We start from the raw sequence: 19137 nt of genomic DNA, 5'->3' as shown, positions 1-19137 counted from the left end.
TTGGCCTGCCAGCACATATTGATTCAGATAGGGGAATTCATTTTACTGATTCTGTTCTAAATCAGATATATTCTTGCTTGGGGATAATTCCCGAATTTCATGTGCCATATCGCCCCCAGAGCTCAGGCCAAGTTGAAAGAATGAACCAGAGAACTTAAAACTATGATTGGTAAATTATGCACTGAGACACATTTAATATGGCCTGAAATTCTCTGTCTGGTCCTATTTTATCTAAGAAGCAGTCCCAGAGGAGACCTACACGTCTCACCATTTGAGATCCTTTTTGGACATCCACCTATACAGGCTAAGCCTTTCTCTCCTGCATATATACATCACTATTAGGGAGAGATACTTCTATTGCTTCCTATATACAGAAATTACAGCACAAGCTGTGTGCTGTATGAAATTCCATGAATCTGGAGCTGCAGTACAAGCAGGTCCACTAGGCTTTTCGCTTCATGACCTGAACCCCAGAGACAAGGTGTATATGAAGAACTTCCAGCATATTGGAGCAACTCAGCCTTCCTGGGAAGGGCTGTTCCAAATATTGCTAACTACTCCAATATCTATAAAAATTGGAGAGAAGGACTCTTGGATTCATTACTCATATGTAAAGAGAGCATCTTCTTTTGAGACTGATTGGCTGTATCCCATCACATGCATTAGAGATAATAATCCATAGACAAGTGGATACCATTTTTGGGAATACATTGCATTCTTGAATTTTATTTTATTATTGCTTTTCTTTTATTTTGATTAGAATATTTGATTTTTTCTCATTTCTTATACTTTTTTCTTTAAGTAATATTTTATTTGATCATTTCCAAGCATTATTCATTAGAGACAAAGATCATTTTCTTTTCCTCCCCTTCCCCCATAGCTGACGCGTGATTCCACTGGGTATCACATGTGTTCTTGATTCCAACCCATTGCCATGTTGTTAGTATTTGCATTAGAGTGTTCGTTCAGAGTCTCTCCTTTGACCTGTCCCCTCAACCACTGTAGTCAGGCAGTTGCTTTTCCTCGGTGTTTCTACTCCCACAGTTTGTCCTCTGCTTATGGATAGTGTTTTTCTCCTAGATCCTTGCAGATGGTTCTGGGACTTTGCATTGACACTAATGGAGAATTCCATTACGTTCGATACAATGTTCTCCTGGTTCTGCTCCTCTCGCTCGGCATCACTTCCTGGAGGTTGTTCCAGTCTCCATGGAATTCCTCCACTTTATTATTCCTTTTTGCACAATAGTATTCCATCACCAACATATACCACAATTTGTTCAGCCATTCCCCAATTTAAGGGCATCCCCTCGTTTTCCAGTTTTTGGCCACCACAAAGAGCGCAGCTATGAATATTTTTGTACAAGTCTTTTTGTCCATTATCTCTTTGGGGTACAAACCCAGCAGTGCTATGGCTGGATCAAAGGGTAGACATTCTTTTATCGTCCTTTGGGCATAGTTCCAAATTGCCCTCCAGAATGGTTGGATCAGTTCACAACTCCACCAGCAATGAATTAATGTCCCTACTTTGCCACATCCCCTCCAGCATTCACTGCTTTCCTCTGCTGTCATATTAGCCAATCTGCTAGGTGTGAGGTGGTACCTCAGAGTTGTTTTGATTTGCATCTCTCTGATTATAAGAGATTTAGAACACTTCTTCATGTGCTTATTAATAGTTTTGATTTCTTTATCTGAGAACTGCCTATCCATGTCCTTTGCCCATTTATCAATTGGATAATGGCTTGATTTTTTGTACAATTGATTTAGTTCTTTATAAATTTGGGTAATTAAACCTTTGTCAGAGGTTTCTATGAAGATTTTTTTCCTAATTTGTTATTTCCCTTCTGATTTTAGTTACATTGGTTTTGTTTGTACAACAGCTTTTTAATTTGATGTAGTCGAAATTATTTATTTTACATTTTGTGATTCTTTCTATGTCTTGCTTGGTTTTAAAGTCTTTCCCCTCCCAAAGGTCTGACATGTATACTATTCTGTGTTTATCCAATTCACTTATGGTTTCCTTCTTTATGTTTAAGTCATTTGCCCATTTTGAATTTATCTTGGTGTAGGGTGTGAGGTGTTGATCAATTCCTAATCTCTCCCACACTGCCTTCCATTTTTCCCAGCAGTTTTTATCGAATAGTGGATTTTTGTCCCAAAAGCTGGGATCTTTGGGTTTATCGTATACTGTCTTGCTGAGGTTGCTTGCCCCCAGTCTGTTCCACTGATCCTCCTTTCTTTCTCTTAGCCAGTACCAAATTGTTTTGATGACTGCTGCTTTGTAATATAGTTTGAGGTCTGAGACTGCAAGGCCCCCATCATTTGTGGTTTTTTTCATTATTCCTCTGGATATCCTTGATCCTTTGTTATTCCAAATAAACTTTGTTATGGTTTTTTCTAAATCAGTAAAGAAATTTTTTGGGAGTTCAATGGGTATGGCACTAAATAGATAAGTTTGGGTAGGATGTTCATTTTTATTATATTGGCTCGTCCTATCCATGAGCAGTTAATGTTTTTCCAATTGTTCAAGTCTAGTTTTAGTTGTGTGGAAAGTGTTTTGTAGTTGTGTTCATAGAGTTCCTGTGTTTGTCTCGGGAGATAGATTCCTAGGTACTTCATTTCTTATACTTAAGGTACATACCGTCAATATTATTTTTATTCTGCAGTAATACTACTTAAAATATATATACTTGCTATAATATTAATGCATACCCAAAAGCTTTAGACTGTGGGAACCTGCCACTTATTGATAAATGTTATGGGACTGTGATTAAAGTTTGGGTCTGATTCTAGGAAATGGGATCAAAAAAGGAGCACAGACTTAACCTGAATAGTGACAAAAAGAGCACACAGGTCAAAAGAAACCAATCCAGGTAGGATTGATGAACTTCTAAGCCAATACAAAAGGACTTGAACCTAGTGTGAGACTCTAGGTTGTGACGCTTGACATATGTTAAGATGTAGAACTTACTTGTATCCATACTCTTTGTGAAATACTCACAGACAAGTACCAAAGTTTGGCTATCATCCTGGCTCCCCCATCCCTGAGAATGACAAAAAATGAGACCAGGGAATGACACTTCCCTATCACACAAAAATCTAGTCCTTTTTCTCTCTTATAGTATGGCAACTTCCTGTAGTCTTGGCTGCAAATGGGCAAGTGAAACATTGTTGCATTTTGTCCTACAGACTTGTGGGATAAAAATTACTTTAATTGGACCCTAATACAAGGGCCTATTGTGAATTTATTCTTATTTACTCAGAAATTTTATGTACATAGATTTTTGATATTTTGATTCTGATTTTGAATTTTTTTTCTCTTTCTCCCAAAAGTTTAACTTTCTTCCATTTTTTAATATATGTTTTTGGCTTTTTTCCCCACTTTTGATAATTGACTCATACACCCCCATAACTCAACCATGCATCCTGAGCTGAACTGAGTGTTTCTCAACGTCCACTTTTGGGGGTGAGGTATTGTATTTCCATAAAAATCCAAGATTTAAAATATTTGTTCAAGAAAGATCTTTAAGGAAAGAAACTTGCTAACTCCTAAAATCCAGAGAATGTACTATTTGCAGAAAGATGCCTGAAAAACCTACACTACATCAAGAAGATTCAGAATGAACTTTGGGGTATGGTTGATTGAACTGAAGGTTGATTGAACATTTAGTTTGAATGTATACTCTTATGCCAAAAGGGGACTGTCCCCTAATTGGTTTTTGTCAATTTGCCCAGAAAAAACATTGGTTTTGATGTCTCTCTCTCTCTTCTATTCCCCTCTTATCTCTAACTATTGTAGTTTCCTCTTAGAAGGTGACATTTTGTATGCACCTGTAGTTAGAAGATATAGAGGTACAAGATGATTATGTTTAGTGATCAATTGGGGAGACTAGTCTCATAATCATCAGGGGGGAATGTGAATTTTAGATTTACTCCACCCTGCTTAGGCTTTAGAATTTTAGCGACCAGGAATGTAAACCCCCCACTTAAGGATGAAGTGTGGGAAAGGATGGTCTGTGACCTGCGTGTGCTAGCAAGTGACAAATCAGAGACAACCGACTGACCCCCTGGGCTCTCCTAAGTCAAGTTTAAGCTACCATTGGTGCATGTGAGTCACAGGAAGTGATGTAAAGAACTGCCTTTATATTTTGTGTCATTTCCTGTGAGAGGACCTTTTTGTGGACCTTGGAGATGGAACTTGACTTGGTGGTGTGTGGGACCTCAGACTGCTTCCCTTAAGGGACCATGTGGTGAGTGATAAGGCTGGCTCCCCTTTCCCTTGACCTTTCAGAAGGCACCAGCCTCCAAGGAGGCCTCTCATCTTGGAGGAGGCCTTATGGCTGGAAGCTGAGCTAGATCGAATCTCCTGGGAAGGCCCCTTGGCTGAGAGGCCTCTGAACTTCCCCTGGCTCAGACTAGGCTGGAGTAGATCTAATTCCTTTTTTTCCTCTTTCTCCCTCATTCTTAATTTCTTCCTTCTATTGAAAATAAACCACCATAAAATTCTGTTCTGACTTGAACATTTCTTTGGGATTTAGAATTAAATCCCTGGCAACCACTAAAATTATACTCAGTCTCAACCCTAAAATTTACCCTTAACACAAGACCATATTTTGCTAGATTGGGCCTTAGTCAGTAGACACACTTTGTTGCCAGAACCATACTCTTCTCAAAACAGTTCTTTCCAGCTTGGTCATAAAGATCAGTTTTTGAAAATAAATTTGATTCATTCAATCCAAATGATTGCTTTTCTACTATCATGTTCTCCCTTATCCAGTTATTTCTAACAGATTGGGAAAAGTAGGTTCCAAAAACAAATTCCTTCTATCAACTCCTGCCTTTAGGAGGCAAATGTTTTAACTCCAAACAACAATAGACAAAGGATACCTATAACATTATCTTAATCTTAGAACAACACGTAATTACTTTATTATACAAAGGAAGAAATTCTGTTGTACTCTGGTCTATTTTTTCTATACATTTGTACTGAATATGAGGTAAATTTAGGAATCATTTTGAAATGTGTATCTTTTAACTCAAAGGTTTTTTAAAAACCCATTTTTTTTTGTCCTTTTAAAGGTCGTTATTCCTTCAGTGCTCAAAGATTTGTCATTTACTTTTTGGCTAGTAACCTACAAGATCAATATATTGTCTAAATAATTTATTATATGATCAACTTTAAACCACAAAATTAAATATACATACATAATTATGTGTATTAAAAATAAATATTAGCATTTATCCTCTTCATCTCATTTTGTTCTTTGAGTGTGTTCATTCACTTTAAAAAATCCTTACCTTATATATATATATATATATATATATATTTTTTTTTTTTTTTAACCCTTACCTTCCGTCTTGGAGTCAATATTGTGTATTGGCTCCAAGGCAGATGAGTGGTAAGGGCTAGGCAATGGGGGTCAAGTGACTTGCCCAGGGTCACACAGCTGGGAAGTGTCTTGAGGCCAGATTTGAACCTAGGACCTCCCATCTCTAGGTCTGGCTCTCAATCCACTGAGTTACCCAGTTGCCCCCTTTACCTTCTATCTTAATATCCATTCTAAAACAATACTATGTATTGGTTCTAAGGCAAAAGAATGGTAAGGGCTAGGCAATTGAGGTTAAATGACTTGCCCAGGGTCATACAGCTAGGAAGTGACTGAGGACAGATTTTAATCCCAACTCCAGGTCTGATTTTCTATCAACTATGCTACCTAGCTGTCCCATGTCCATTAACTTTTGTATTAGTGGTGCCTTTATTCCTTTATTTCTTTTTACACGAAAATAGATACTAAGCATACTATTTTTCTGAATATACTTTCTTTGTTTCCCATAAGTCCTTCTGATTTTCTTTATATTCTCCATATTTATTTTAAATAGCATTATAGTATTCTATTACATTGATGTATCATAGTTGGTATAGCCATTACCACTTTTGGATATTTAGATCAATTTGATCTTTTTTCACTTAGAAATAATGATCTTTCTGTTGCTCTATTTTGCCAGATGCTGATATCAGTTGGTAGGTTGTTTTTTTTTTTTTTAATTATAGCAGTTTTAGGAGGTAGTACCAATAACAGGTTTACTAAGTTAAAGAGCTGCCAAATTATACTCTAAAAATATTCCACCATTTTGAAATTCTACCATTTACATGTAGATGTACCTAATTGTCAACAATACTGACTATTTTTAAATCTCATTTTTGTCAATGTTATAATTTGTTATTATTAGTATTTTTAAAAGCCCTTACCTTTGGTTTTAGAATTAATTCTGTGTATTGATTCCAAGGCAGAAAAGAGCAATAAAGGCTAAGCAATGTAGGTTAAATGAGTTGCCCAGGGTCACACAGTAAGTGTCTGAGGACAGATATAAACCTAGGACCTCCCATCTCTAGGCCTGGCTCTCAATTCACTGAGCCACCCAGCTGCCCCCTATTTTTTTTTCAATTTTAAAGGGGTTTCATTATTGCTTTAATTGATCTTTCGTTGAATAATGGTGTCGAATATTTTGAAGTGATTGTTGACAATGTGTATAACCTTTGTAATTTGTTTATATTTTTTGGCCATTGATCAAATTGGAGCTGAATGTTCTTGATTATTTGTACTGGTTCTTTATAAATTGGAGATATTAAGCTTTTATATTTGCCTCACATGTTTTTTTCCCCAACAGATTATTTTTCTTTTTATCTTGATTAAGTTTTATTGTTGTTATGGTAGTGGTAAAAGTTTTATTTTTGTGAAACTAAATCCATCTTGTCTGGAATAAGTTCTTCTGTTTAATAGAATACAATTAGTCTGAGTATTCTCTTTTCTTATACATTTTTAATAATTTAAAAAAATTTGCTTGTAATTCAGTTGGAATTTATTCTGATACATAGTGTGAGGTGAAGATAGATTTTTTTTTTGTAATGTTGCAATTCAGTTTTCCCAACATTTTTAAATAAACCCTCTCTCTGGGTTTATTTCCTATAGTTTTTATCAAACACTACTATTTTGTATATGTTTGTTTCTTTTTTGTGATAAATATATTCTGTTCTGAGAGGCAGTGTCATATAATGGGTAGAATTTCTGTGCCCAAAGTTTTGCAGGCAGTTTGGGATTGCATCCTGTCTTTGACATTCCCTAGCTGTGACTCTCATGGCCAAGTCACTAATCCTTTCCGAGTCTCAAGGAATACTTGAAGACTATCTAAACTCTGGATAGATGTGACTTGCTTTGTTGGACTAAATTCCTGTGCCTTCAAAATCATAGGTCATTGACAGATTAATATTCTTTTATTTCCACTCCCTCAGGAACAACTTTGGTCATAACTGCTTTAATAACATACTTAAAAATGGCAAATCTGCTTTCTTTAGCTCTGCCACCACCCTCTCACATTAGCTCTTGATATTCTTGCCTCTTTGATTTTTCATATATATTTTGGTATGCTTTTATGCATTCTGTATCTTTAAAGAAACTCTTTGGTATCATTGATATTTTGATTGGTGTTTTACATCAATTTAGAGACTATAGTCATTTCAAGTTAACAGGCATTTATTTAACACTTAAAATGTGCCAAGCACTGTGTTAAGCCCTAGGTCATTGGCTTTTATGGAATAGGTACATTCATTATTCTGAACTTCCCCTTCAAGTATCTGTTTCTGCACATTTATTTTAATGGCTGTGCTTTTGTCTAGGTAAGTTAAACTGTATATATTTAATTTTGTGTTGCCATCATAAATGTAATTTCTTTTTTATAATGTTTTCTTGGTTTTAATTTGACAGTAAATAAGAATGCAAATGATTATTAATCCCTGAGTAACTGAATTAACCACATGATACCTTGAACCATAAACATATATTCAACCAATTGGCTGAATATTTTAAGCTCTGCTTTCCAGTAATTGTTTTTGCTTCCTTAGAGTTGGGTATCGGAAATAAAAAAGGAAGACTCTAAGATTCATTTTCATGAAATGGACACATTTCAAGAAGTGGAAGACCACTTGCCTCCAGTCCGTGGTTCAGATGGCTCTCTTCAAGCTGGCAAGGTATTTGTATTTCTTTTTAAACAGATTTTTAAATAGCTTTGGCCGGAGGTTCTCTAGTGGAACGGTACTTGTGGGCGACTTTTTCCAGTTGTCCGTTTCCTATTACCCTCTTCCAGTTGATGTTCTGTCACCAAAAAGTCAAAAGGGGAAAGTTTTTCCTCTGTGAATGGAACTCCTAAATCCAGAGTTTTTTGCTACTTTCTCTTCACCTGCCTATTACTTCTTCCAATTTGACCAGAATCCAGTGTATGTGTGCAGGCATCCTCAGAGAGTATGTGTGGATTTTATGGTACAAGCTATACACAACTGAGGGAAATTACAGGTATAGCCTCTTGTTACTTGGTTTGACACAGACTTAAAACTTAAAATACTCTCCTCTATGGTGTTCCCTATTGCCATTTGAAGTATCTGCTGTATACAAAGCTCTATGATAGGTTATAGGAATACAATGAAAGATTTTTTGGCATCAAGTTACTTCAGTCAATTAGTGAATATCCTTTAAACACCTGTCTATTATGTGCCAGCCACACAGGCTCTGGGTTGGCAAATCTAAGGATGAAATAAGCCTTACTCTCAAGGATCTTCCTTTCTAATGGGGGAGATAACAAACAGATTTGTGTCTCAGACTGTATTAGACTTGTGACCCTGGACAAATCATTTAGTCCCTTAATGTCTCAGTTTCTTCATCTGTAAAATTGGACTATTGAATTTTTTCCTTTCTAAGGTCCCTTCTGGCTCAAAACCTATGATCTGGTAATTATTTCTATTTTTAGCAACATGGTTGGGTATGAAAAAAAAGTTGGAGTTGTTTTAATTTACATTTCTCTTACTTGTAATTACTCAATGTATTTTGGCCTGATGATCCCCACAGAAAAGCAAGAAGATGATAAATACCTATTGCCTAGTGTGAAAGGAAATTCTTGGTTCTCTTTGTTTATTCTGAGTTTACACTTGTGAAAAGGATATCCTTTATTCTCTTTTCCTAGTTGGAGTTAACACTTTGGTTAACAATAACTTAAATACCCCTACTTAGTACCTCACCAGATTGTGAAGACAGGATTAACTCTCCTTTGCCTACTTTTGAATTGAATCAACAAAAGCTTAAACACCCTACTTAGCATTAGGTGGAGGAGCTCTCCACCCTTTCAACTCAATCAAAAAGGAAATGAGAACTCACACCTCAATCTCCCACCTTTTAATGAATATTCATCTCTCCAGAAGGTTAGAACTGGTTCCCACAAACACTGCCCAGGGCAATTTAGAGTCTGTGATTGGCCCTTATGAAGAAGGAAATGAACAAGAAGTCACTATAAAAGGCTCCGAATTTCTGGGGCTAGAGAGGCTAGCTTCAAGAGGAGTTCAATTTCAAGACAGAAGTCAGTTTAAGGAAGAAGGTTGGCTCAAGGAAGAAAGTCTGCCTCAGGAGTCACCTTCAGCTTCAGTCATCATCTTGACCTGCCTCTTGGAGGGAACTTGGGTGACTGGATAGCTGGCTTTCCCTTCCTGTCTTCTGGAGAGAGTTTAATTCCAGTTGAAGGTCAACAAGTCTTGGCTGAGTGAGCACCAGAGCAATATTTAGTTAGGCTAATGTCTTCTCTACCCTTTTGTACTTCTCTGCTTTCACTCTTTTCACCTCTTTTGTAAATAAAAGTTATTAAAGTCATTTCAACTTTGAGCAATAATACTTTGAATCTACGACCACATTATTATTTATAATTTTCATATATTTAGCCAAACCATTAATTTTAATCCCTATATCAGGAACAAGGTAACACAGTGGATATGGCATCAGGCCTGAAGTCAGGAGGACCTGGTTTCACATCTGGGCTCTGATACTTCCTAGCTGTATGATGCTGGGCAAGTCAGATAACCCCAATTATCTAAACCTTACCACTCTTCTACCTTCAATTCTAAGACAGAAAGGTTAAAAAAAAAGTCTTTTGCCCAGAAAATAACCTATATTCAGATGAGCGACTTAACAGAGCTTTTCCATCAGCATGTAAAATCTAGGACAGAAAAGACAGATGAAGTCAAGTCTGAAGACAAATAGGAGGAAAAGAATATACTGAATTACTCTGAAAAACTTGTAAAGCAATTTTACAGGTCCTATATTGCTTCTCATGAAAGCAAACACTCATCTTTTTAATGCCACATTTTCTGCTATATGTCAGCAAGACACCCAACATGGCAACCTCTGAAGAACTGAAAGTGTGAGGAGAGCCTCAGTGGAGAAGGGGAGTGCTGTGAGCTAGCTACAAGATATAACTGATTAGGACCTCTGAAAAGCAGGAGTCAAATAATTATATAATATAGGAAGATAAAAATGAGCCAGTTATGTGGGGAGGTCAGTGGGTAACAGATAAAGAGCCAAAGTGATCCACTGGCATCCCCTTAATGTCAGGAAAAGCAAAGAAGGATCCCATTTATATTGGGTGAATCTCCTATGTTGCATTTATGGGAGAACATAAACAAGAGTTGCATAGGATGTGCTGGCATGGTTGGGTTAGTATTTGTATTTTTGGAGGAAACTTTCAAATCAATAAATTCCTAAATCCCTCTGAGTAATTAAATTCTCTTATTAGAATATCCTTTTACCTAGAAGATGGAAAATCTTTTTTAAAAAAGTTTGTGATGCAGAATGAAATTAACAGAACCAGGAGAACATTCTACATGGTGACTGCAATATTGTACAATGATCAAATGTGATAAGACTTTGCAAATAACAGCAGCACAATGATCCGGGACAATTTTGAGGGACTTCTGAAAAAGAATTTTCCCCACGTCTAGAGAAAGAACTGTTGGAGTAGAAGGGCAGGTGAAAAAAAAGCGTGTTCTTATCTTTTTACCATCTATTGGGAAAACTTAAGACTTTTCTAATGGATATAGCTGTGGCTCTGGGGCGCTCTGCCCGGATAGAGTTGTTATGGAGATAACCAGACTCTGGAAACTGACAATCACTGATACTTCACCATTTTAGTGACATCTTTTCGAAGTTGGCTTTGGAGACTTCTGGGAATAAGAATGCCAGGAGAGAAAATATTATCCATTTTGTACCAGGTGAGAGGAAATTCTGTTGGCAGGGTTTGGCTGCGTCCAATTCCTGCAATAATGGTGGCCCACCATATGGCATAATCATGTGTGACCAAGAACAGGGCATCCCACCTGGAAAGGGTGGGATGGGCAGCCCCAGCTCACCGAGAGTGAACACGACGCACCTGCCCTATGCCTCAGTGAGGTCCAGGACACTGTGGATATAAAAGCCTCTCTCCTGTTTGTGAGAGAGCTTGAACTCCCCTCGGGGCATGATATCAGCACAGCCTTTTGCTCCTCTCTCTTGGAGGTCGGCCTGATCTGAGCAGAGGAGGATTTACTTTCTTTCAAAAAGGATCCTCATTTTTTCTCAAAGCTCTACCCTTAATGACGTGGCATGAATCTCCTCAGACAAGGATCTTCCCACGGGATAGTCTTTATAATGAGAGACTCGCAATGCAAGGGGCCGACCGGAGGAACTCTGGTCTCTTTCGTTGTGTCCAAGAGTCTCCCCTCTGGCCCTCTTCTATTCCTTTTTCCTTTATCCAAGCAGGAAGCACAGTGAGGTTAGTAGTAGGTGTTGCATCCATTCTGAATGCCCCTGGCCTGCCTCAGCTTTCCACTCCTGGAGACGTGGGGCAGGATAGCTAACATTTAGAAATCAGACATGACTCAAGGCTACCTGTGGTCTCTGTCTGTCTCTCCTTCCCCCTCTTTCTCCCTCTCCCCCCAAGTCCTCTAAGTTTGCACCTCCTATTGATTGTCTGTGGGGCTCCCCTCAGTGTTCTCACAGCTGAAGTCCCTGTTCAAAGCAGGGGCTGTTTGCAGGCGTCACCCAGGATCCCGCACTCAGGGCAGGGTCACTTGGGACTCGGAGGCCTTCCTTTAACATTCTGCTGGGTTGCAGTTTGGCCTAACTGAACTTCTGATTGAGCGTGTCTGTTAAAGGGGAGAGGAAACTTAACTATCATCAACATCCTTAAATGCCTATCCAGGCAAAGTGTTACTTCTCCCGAGAGTATCTAGAACGAGCGTGAGCCATTTATCAGGCTAGAGTATTTTATTTTTTCATGTAATGGATACCAGTGAACACTAGAGGGTACTGTGGGCATCATCAGCCAGTCCACCTCCCCTCTGCCTCGGGACCGTAGAGCAGCCTGGTGAAGGTGGCACGTGGGTGGCACTAGGAACCCCGGCTGCCCAGGGGTGTGGTGGCATCCGCCAATCAATTTTTTTATCCATTCTAGCTTCTCCTATTTCAAGGCTTTGAGCTTTATCTCCTTGACTTACTTTTACTAAGGCTGTTATTTTATGAGTGTTTAAACAATTGGGAACACAAACATAATTAATATAAAATCCCAGTCTGCCATGCAAATCCCATACCCAAAGGGGCAAAAATCAGGAAATTCAGTTCTTGGCTCAGCTTCCATCCAGGGTTGAACAAAAGGTTTTTGTTTTTCATTTTCTTAACCTGGGTGATCCCTGGGACTGCTCCTGTGAATGCCGGAATGGCACCTGATCTTTCTCGCAACGGCCACATACACTGCTACAATGTGGAGAAGCCGCTGAGTTGCTTCTTTTGACCCCAAGATTCTAGCAGTTTTCTTCCCTTCCCACCAATTCCCCATCAACCTAGAGGTCTCTCACTTGAAATCAGTTGCAAGAGTCAAACACTTTTCCTTTATTGCTGGAACAAAGTAAAGTCTCTTGGCCTTCACCCCAGGCAGGTCGTGTTGCCCAACTATCAGAGGCCCTCTGTCAGCAAGCAACATGAGTGGAATGGCTAGCAGACCTGTGGTCTACCTCCCTTACTTCTTTTTGTCTTCCAGAGTCTGCCCTTGGAGATGATGTTCATCCACTAGGGAGAACGTAGCTACCTTGCCTATAACAATAATTGTGTTTACTCTAACCCTATGTCCCACCACTTAATCACAATATCCTTTTTTTGTTGTCATTGTTTTTTGAACTCTTACCTTCCATCTTGGAATCAATACTATGTATTGGCTCCAAGGCAGAAGAGTGGTAAGGGCTAGGCAATGGGGGTCAAGTGACTTGCCCAGGGTCACACAGCTGGGAAGTGTCTGAGGCTAGATTTGAACCCAGGACCTCCTGTCTCTAGGCCTGGCTCTCAATCCACTGAGCCACCCAGCTGCCCCCATAATGCACTCTTAAGAAAAACAGTAACTATTTTGTAAAACTTGGCTTTCTTCTTCCTTCAGGAGAAAGACAACAAATCTAAACCCTCTCAAAAGAAAGGAGCACCAAGAGATTATGCAGAGTGGGATAAGTAAGTATATTTACATTAAAACATCTATTTCCTTAGCTTGTTTCTGAAAGGTAACACATTAATCTAAAATAATTTCTTAAATATCCAATCCAATCAACATTTATTAAGACCCTAAGATGTGTCAGGCAAGCACTGGGGATGCAATTAACAAAAAGAAAGGAAGCCCGTGCCCTCCATAAGCTTTCCCTCCCGCCCAAGGGGGCGACCCAGCAGAAGGGGCCACGGGGAGGTGCCAGGCCAGAGGCATCTTTTTCCATGGGGATGAAAGGAGGCAGGGCAGCAGATGCAAAGAGGAGAGAAGGAAGACAGTGGGAGGAGTTTGGCACTCTCCCCTCCAGCCTCCAGTCAGAAGGAAGGGGAGATAGCTGAAGTTTGTGCCCAAGGATGTCTGATAACCAGAAAGATGGCCGCTCAAGTTTGTCTAGCCCTTTATGTTATATAAAGCAATTTATATCCATGGTATCGTCTGATCTCCCGGGGGGCTGCCTTTGTAGCATCCTGGGAAGCAGTGCCACTCTCACTGTGAGACTGAAAGTGGTAGAGAAAGCCTCAGCCTGCACTGGGAAAAGCAGCTACTCATACAGAACTCTAACCAGGAAACTAAGCAGTACAATGGATTGATTGAGTGCTGGACCTGGATTCAAGAAGACCCAAACTCAAAGCCAACCTCTGCCTCAGTTTCCCCATCTCTAAAATGAAGATAAAAAGGGCACCTACCCCTCAGGGTTGTTTTGCAAATCAAAGTATCATATTTTATAAAATATTTAGTATAGTGCCTGGTACATAGTATGTACTTTAGCTGTTATCATTATCATTATTCTTATCATTAACGTTATCATTATTCTTACATCAGTGAAATCACAGATGCAGTTCTTATCTTCTTATTACCTACCTTCCTATTCCCTTTTATCATTTTGTTTAGTCATTCCGTTGTGTCTGATCCTTCAGTGTCCCCAGTTTGGGTTTTCTTGGTAAAGACATTGGAGGGATTTGCCATTTCCTTCTGCAGTTCATTTTATAGACGAGGAAACTGAGGCAAACAGGATTAAGTGAATTGCTTAGAGTCACACAGCCAATAAATGTCTAAGGCCATATTTGACCTCAGGAAGATGAGTAAGTATACATTGTGTCTTCTATGTGCCAAGGACTGTGCTAAGTACGTGCTAGGCATATAAAGACAAAAATGGCCTTCAGAGAGCTTATATTCTATCATGGGACACACCATGCACCATCATCAAAACTTATTAATTTTGATAAATCTATATGTATATACATAAAAGACACACATCGTGATGTCAAGGGACAGAGAGGAGAAATCTGAAGAAAGACCTCCTAAAGGAGGTGGTATTTAAGCTGAGCCTTGAGGGGAATTGGGGATCCTAAGATTGGGTGGTAAGGAGGGAGGGCATTTTGAGTGTGGGAAGGGAACTCCTCCCTCATTATGTCACTTTGTTTTTACATAATTAATCAGCAACCGTTGATGTAATCAATCAGTGACTTTTGATGTAATCAATCAGCCTTTACCTTTGAGATATGCAGGGATAGATAGGATCTCAGAGAAAAGTAGTTGAAACCAACAAGTTGGGAAACTGATCCCACAGGCACTGCTTCCTGGGTGGTGCCAGGTAAATTAAGGAACTATGATTGGTTCCTGAGGTGTGATGTGGGAGAGCTAGTGGGTGGAAAAAACTGCTTATAAAGACGAGACCAAGGCTCTGGACACACTCTCATGCTCTTCTGGCTAGAGATAGGAACCTAAGGGGGAACCCCTTTTGGTGGTGAGCTTCATTCTATCAGAATGGCACATAGGGTGATACACTAGGCAACTCTTATCTTTTTCCTACCTTTCCCCCCCCTTTACTATCACTACTTTGATGTAATAAAGCTACTAAAGCTACTAGCAGCCTCATAATTTAATTTTAATTATTACATGAGTATGGAAGCAAAAAAAAAAGGCACAGTAAAAAAAAAAGATGAAATGTCATTGGTGTAAAGTGCTGGATAAAACCATAAGCCAATATTCAAAGATCACAATGGTTTAGATTAGTGCCACATTTCATTGTGTGTTTATTGTCTGAGCAGGCTCTCAAGGGTGCAGGGAAGGAAACATAAACTTCCCTTTGTTGCTTTGAAGTCTCCTGTATGTTCCAATTTTGAAGTCTTTTTTTCTCTTTCAAATAAGATTTGATGTGGAAAAAGAATGTGCAAAGCTTGATGATGATTATAAAGAAAATACTTCACCAAACAGCAAGTCACATTTACTTAAAATTGAGAAGACTATTGATACAATAGGTAATTGTAACATAGAAGTTAATTAGTAAGTTTTGACGTTTGTCATATTATATCATCTTTTGATAATAAGCTGCAAGAAATCTTTAAGTGTTCAAAAATACACTTTTAAAAATTGTTTGAAAGATGGGAGAACTTCCCCACCCTAAAGCGACTACCCCTTCCCTCCAAATCAAACCCTAACTTGTCTCTGGCACATATTGTTAAATAATGATTTACTAAATATTAGAGTTGTATTATTGCAGATGGGTCCAATTTTCTCACTTTCTGTCTGAATTTCTAAGCCCCTCAGTTCTTTTTTTTTTTTTTTGCCTTTCACATACAAAATGGTTTTAAGCGTGCTGTAACATTTTTTTTAGGAACTAAAAGGCACACTTGGAACCCAAGGTTAACTTTAGTCAACAACAACCCCAAAAGCCTCAAAATGAATTCCATAATCAATACGAAACACCCAGAATGCTAGAATTTGTTTTAAAGGAAACTGTGACTTTAAAAAGTTCTAGCTTCCTATTTTTAAGAGAAATGCTTTTAATTTTGTTAAATTTTTAGCCATTTCATACAAGCAAAGATGGTATTTTCTAGGTCTGACTGACAAAGAAAAAGATTTCCTAGCTACTCGTGAAAAAGAAAAAGGGAATGAAGCTTTCACTTCAGGTGACTATGAGGAGGCTGTGACATATTACACTAGGTGAGTTGGGTTTTTGGTGATTTAGATATGCTATCATTTTAGTCTGGTGATATTTGTTTTTGTTAACTCATCTATTGGTGGGATGTGAATCAGCATGATTGCTGATAAATAATATCAGAATCACTCTACAAACCAAACTCAGCATTGGAGGCATCCCTGTTTGGCCTCTTTCCATTAATACCCACATCCAGTCAGTGTTGGAGGCAAATACAAAATGCTATTCTGTGGGAGTACATTGATTTTAATAGATAATTTGGTTTCGTTAAAAATGTCTCTCACCCTGTAGCTCAGAATTACATGGGATGCCAGGACAGATGTAATTAAAGAGATCATGTTGTTTGGTGATTTTCTGCCTAGCAAAAGGCACTGACATAGTATGATGGATAGAACGTTGGACTTGGGTAGATCTGAAATCAAATCCTGCCGTGGAACTTCAGTAGCTGTGTGACACGTGGAGAGTCACTTAGCTACCCCAGTTTCCTGCAAGATGGGGATAATAAGTGAGACGATACGAGGAAAGCACATTGGAGTGCTATGTAAATGCTAGTGACTGTTCCTGCTATTAGTGACAGCCTATATGTTGGGCAACATGAATGTTAATGGTGTTTGCTGGTGTCGAAGATGTTCTTCAGAAGGTCCCAGCAGCGATGGCAAGATTCTGCCTCTTCAAGCATTCCAGGGTTTGCCTTGGAGACTGGCAGTACCACGGGAGGAGTTAAGGAACCTGTGTGTGTTGGTGGTAGGACCCAGTGAAGGTGCTGATCCTCTAGGTTGGCATCTGTTGAGTCTGAGCCAGCAGCCTGAAGCATCGAGAGAGAAACATCTCTATTGGTAGTTGGAAATAAAGGTTTGAACATCATCAGCATAATGTAGGTGGCAATGAAGCGAAAAGGTAAAATCGCATCCCTAGGGACAAGGATCCTGCCTATAATAACCTGTACAGAGGCCAGATCATCCTGGGTTAGAGATAGAAGAGAGAGGAGAAGAAAAACAGGAGAGTTTTAGTGCAAAGAAGCCAACGCAGGAGATGGGGCCCAGACTCAAACTTCTGAGTGCTAACTTACGATCAGGCAGAGAGTTCCTCTGATCAAGTAATAGACAAATATTTATTAGGCAGCTGTTATGTGCCAGTCACTGTGCTAGGGGTGGCAAAAAGAAAAAAAAAAGCCCAGGCCCCTCAAGGAGCTTATTGAGCTCCATATCTGTGTCTGTCTGTCTGTCTTTCTATCCATCCATCCATACACATACATATATACATATATGTACTTATATGTAGATATGTTTATATGTATATACATACATATATGTATATGTATATAATAAAATATAAAATGTTATAAATGCTGGTAAAAATATAGTTGTGTGGAGGTTTATAGATCTAATTAAGAACATTTTTAAGTTTAAGCTGAAAGGGGAAGGGGAAGGGGGAAATTACCCATATAAATTTGCCAAGCCAGATACCAAAGCTTTCCTTAACTGTTTGAAGCTAAATTCTTTAGTAACCTAACTTTGCAGTGAAAAAAAAAAACATAAATTTTTTTAGTGGAAGCATGTCATATTTCTGATACATTAAAGCAAGACTTTTATATCATTTGGAGAATTTTCACATCTTCTTTTATTAGTTAATGTGGTGTCAATCCAACAAACATTTAATATTCCACCACATAGAATTGTTTCTAGAATTGGTTATAGAATCATAGGTCTGGAACTGGAAGGAACCTCAAAAGATATCTAGATCAACCTTTCATTGTACAAATGAGGAAACTGAGATGCAGGACAGTTAAGGAACTTACTCAAGATCATACAAGTAGAAGCAGAATATGAACTCAAGTCCTCTAACTCAGGAGTCTGTCTTCTTTTCTTCTTGGCATTCTTACTTTCCTTCTTTCCTTTAAGCCCCAGTTAAAAGTCCCTCTTCCACGGCAGAGGTGTCCCTGCCCACAGCATTCCTGAATGTGGCCTGAACCAAATGGAAATGTAATCAGGAAATATTTTTTAAATAAGAGAAGAACATAGATAATGATGATGTACTGTTTTCTAAGTCATATATCGCCTCAGAGATCCTTACATTCCAATTTGAGTTTAATATCTTTATCCTAAGGAAACCTTTCTGGACCCTTACTAATTCTAGTGTCTTACCTCTCTGTTATTTCCTATTTATGGGGTATGTCGCCATTTTGCACATATTTGTTTATTCAATGACTCCCCCGTCAGATTATAAGGTCCTTGAAAGGTGGGACTGTCTTGGGCCTCTTTTTGTATCTCTAGCCCTTAGCATGGTGCTTGGCACATAATGGCTGCTTAATAAATGTTTATTGATTGACTGACTGATGTTGTACCATACTGCCTCTAGTCTAGTTAATGAAAACACTCAACTGGTGGTAAAGACTGATCCTAGCATTCCCACCTCCCATTTGGCAACTGTCTCTGGTGACAAGGAAGAATGTTTTACTTTCTTGCCAATATTCCTTTGATCTCACTAATCTAGATAAGCCCTCCTCTGGGCAGATTGTGTCCCATCCGTGTCTTTTCAGGCAGATGAGATTCTTATCCATTGCCTCCTATAAACTGTAAAAAAAAATCTGCATACTAAACCCGACTTGAAAGGAATGAATGAAAACACATTTAGGAAGCACTTGCTGTATGCCAAGTACTGTTCTAGCTCCCGGGGACGCAACTAGGAAATTGAGACAAGTTCTGCTCTTAATGGGGGAAAGCGAGCGGCATTTTAATAGGCAGAGACAACCCACAGAGGAGGGTTCAGTGGCAGGATGGGTGGAAAGGCCTTGGGGTCCTTAGGGCTCAGCAGCAGAAGATTAA

At 38.8% G+C, this 19137-nt stretch overlaps 1 protein-coding gene across 2 annotated transcripts in view; it reads left to right on the top strand.

Annotated features, from left to right (window-relative positions):
• SPAG1 (sperm associated antigen 1) overlaps window positions 1–19137 on the top strand; it is an 83465-nt gene that overhangs the window by 25333 nt on the left and 38995 nt on the right. For both annotated transcript variants that reach the window (XM_056823269.1, XM_056823268.1), the window contains exons 4-7: window positions 7898–8023; window positions 13273–13340; window positions 15523–15632; window positions 16212–16317. In XM_056823269.1, the coding sequence (XP_056679247.1) occupies window positions 7898–8023; window positions 13273–13340; window positions 15523–15632; window positions 16212–16317 (410 nt within the window). The remainder of the gene's footprint in view (window positions 1–7897; window positions 8024–13272; window positions 13341–15522; window positions 15633–16211; window positions 16318–19137) is intronic.

The sequence above is a fragment of the Monodelphis domestica genome, chromosome 3 (genome assembly GCF_027887165.1).
Source record: "Monodelphis domestica isolate mMonDom1 chromosome 3, mMonDom1.pri, whole genome shotgun sequence".
Lineage (NCBI taxonomy): Eukaryota > Metazoa > Chordata > Mammalia > Didelphimorphia > Didelphidae > Monodelphis > Monodelphis domestica.
Note: the sequence above shows the minus strand (reverse complement) of the source record. Positions and strands in the feature narration are given on the sequence as shown.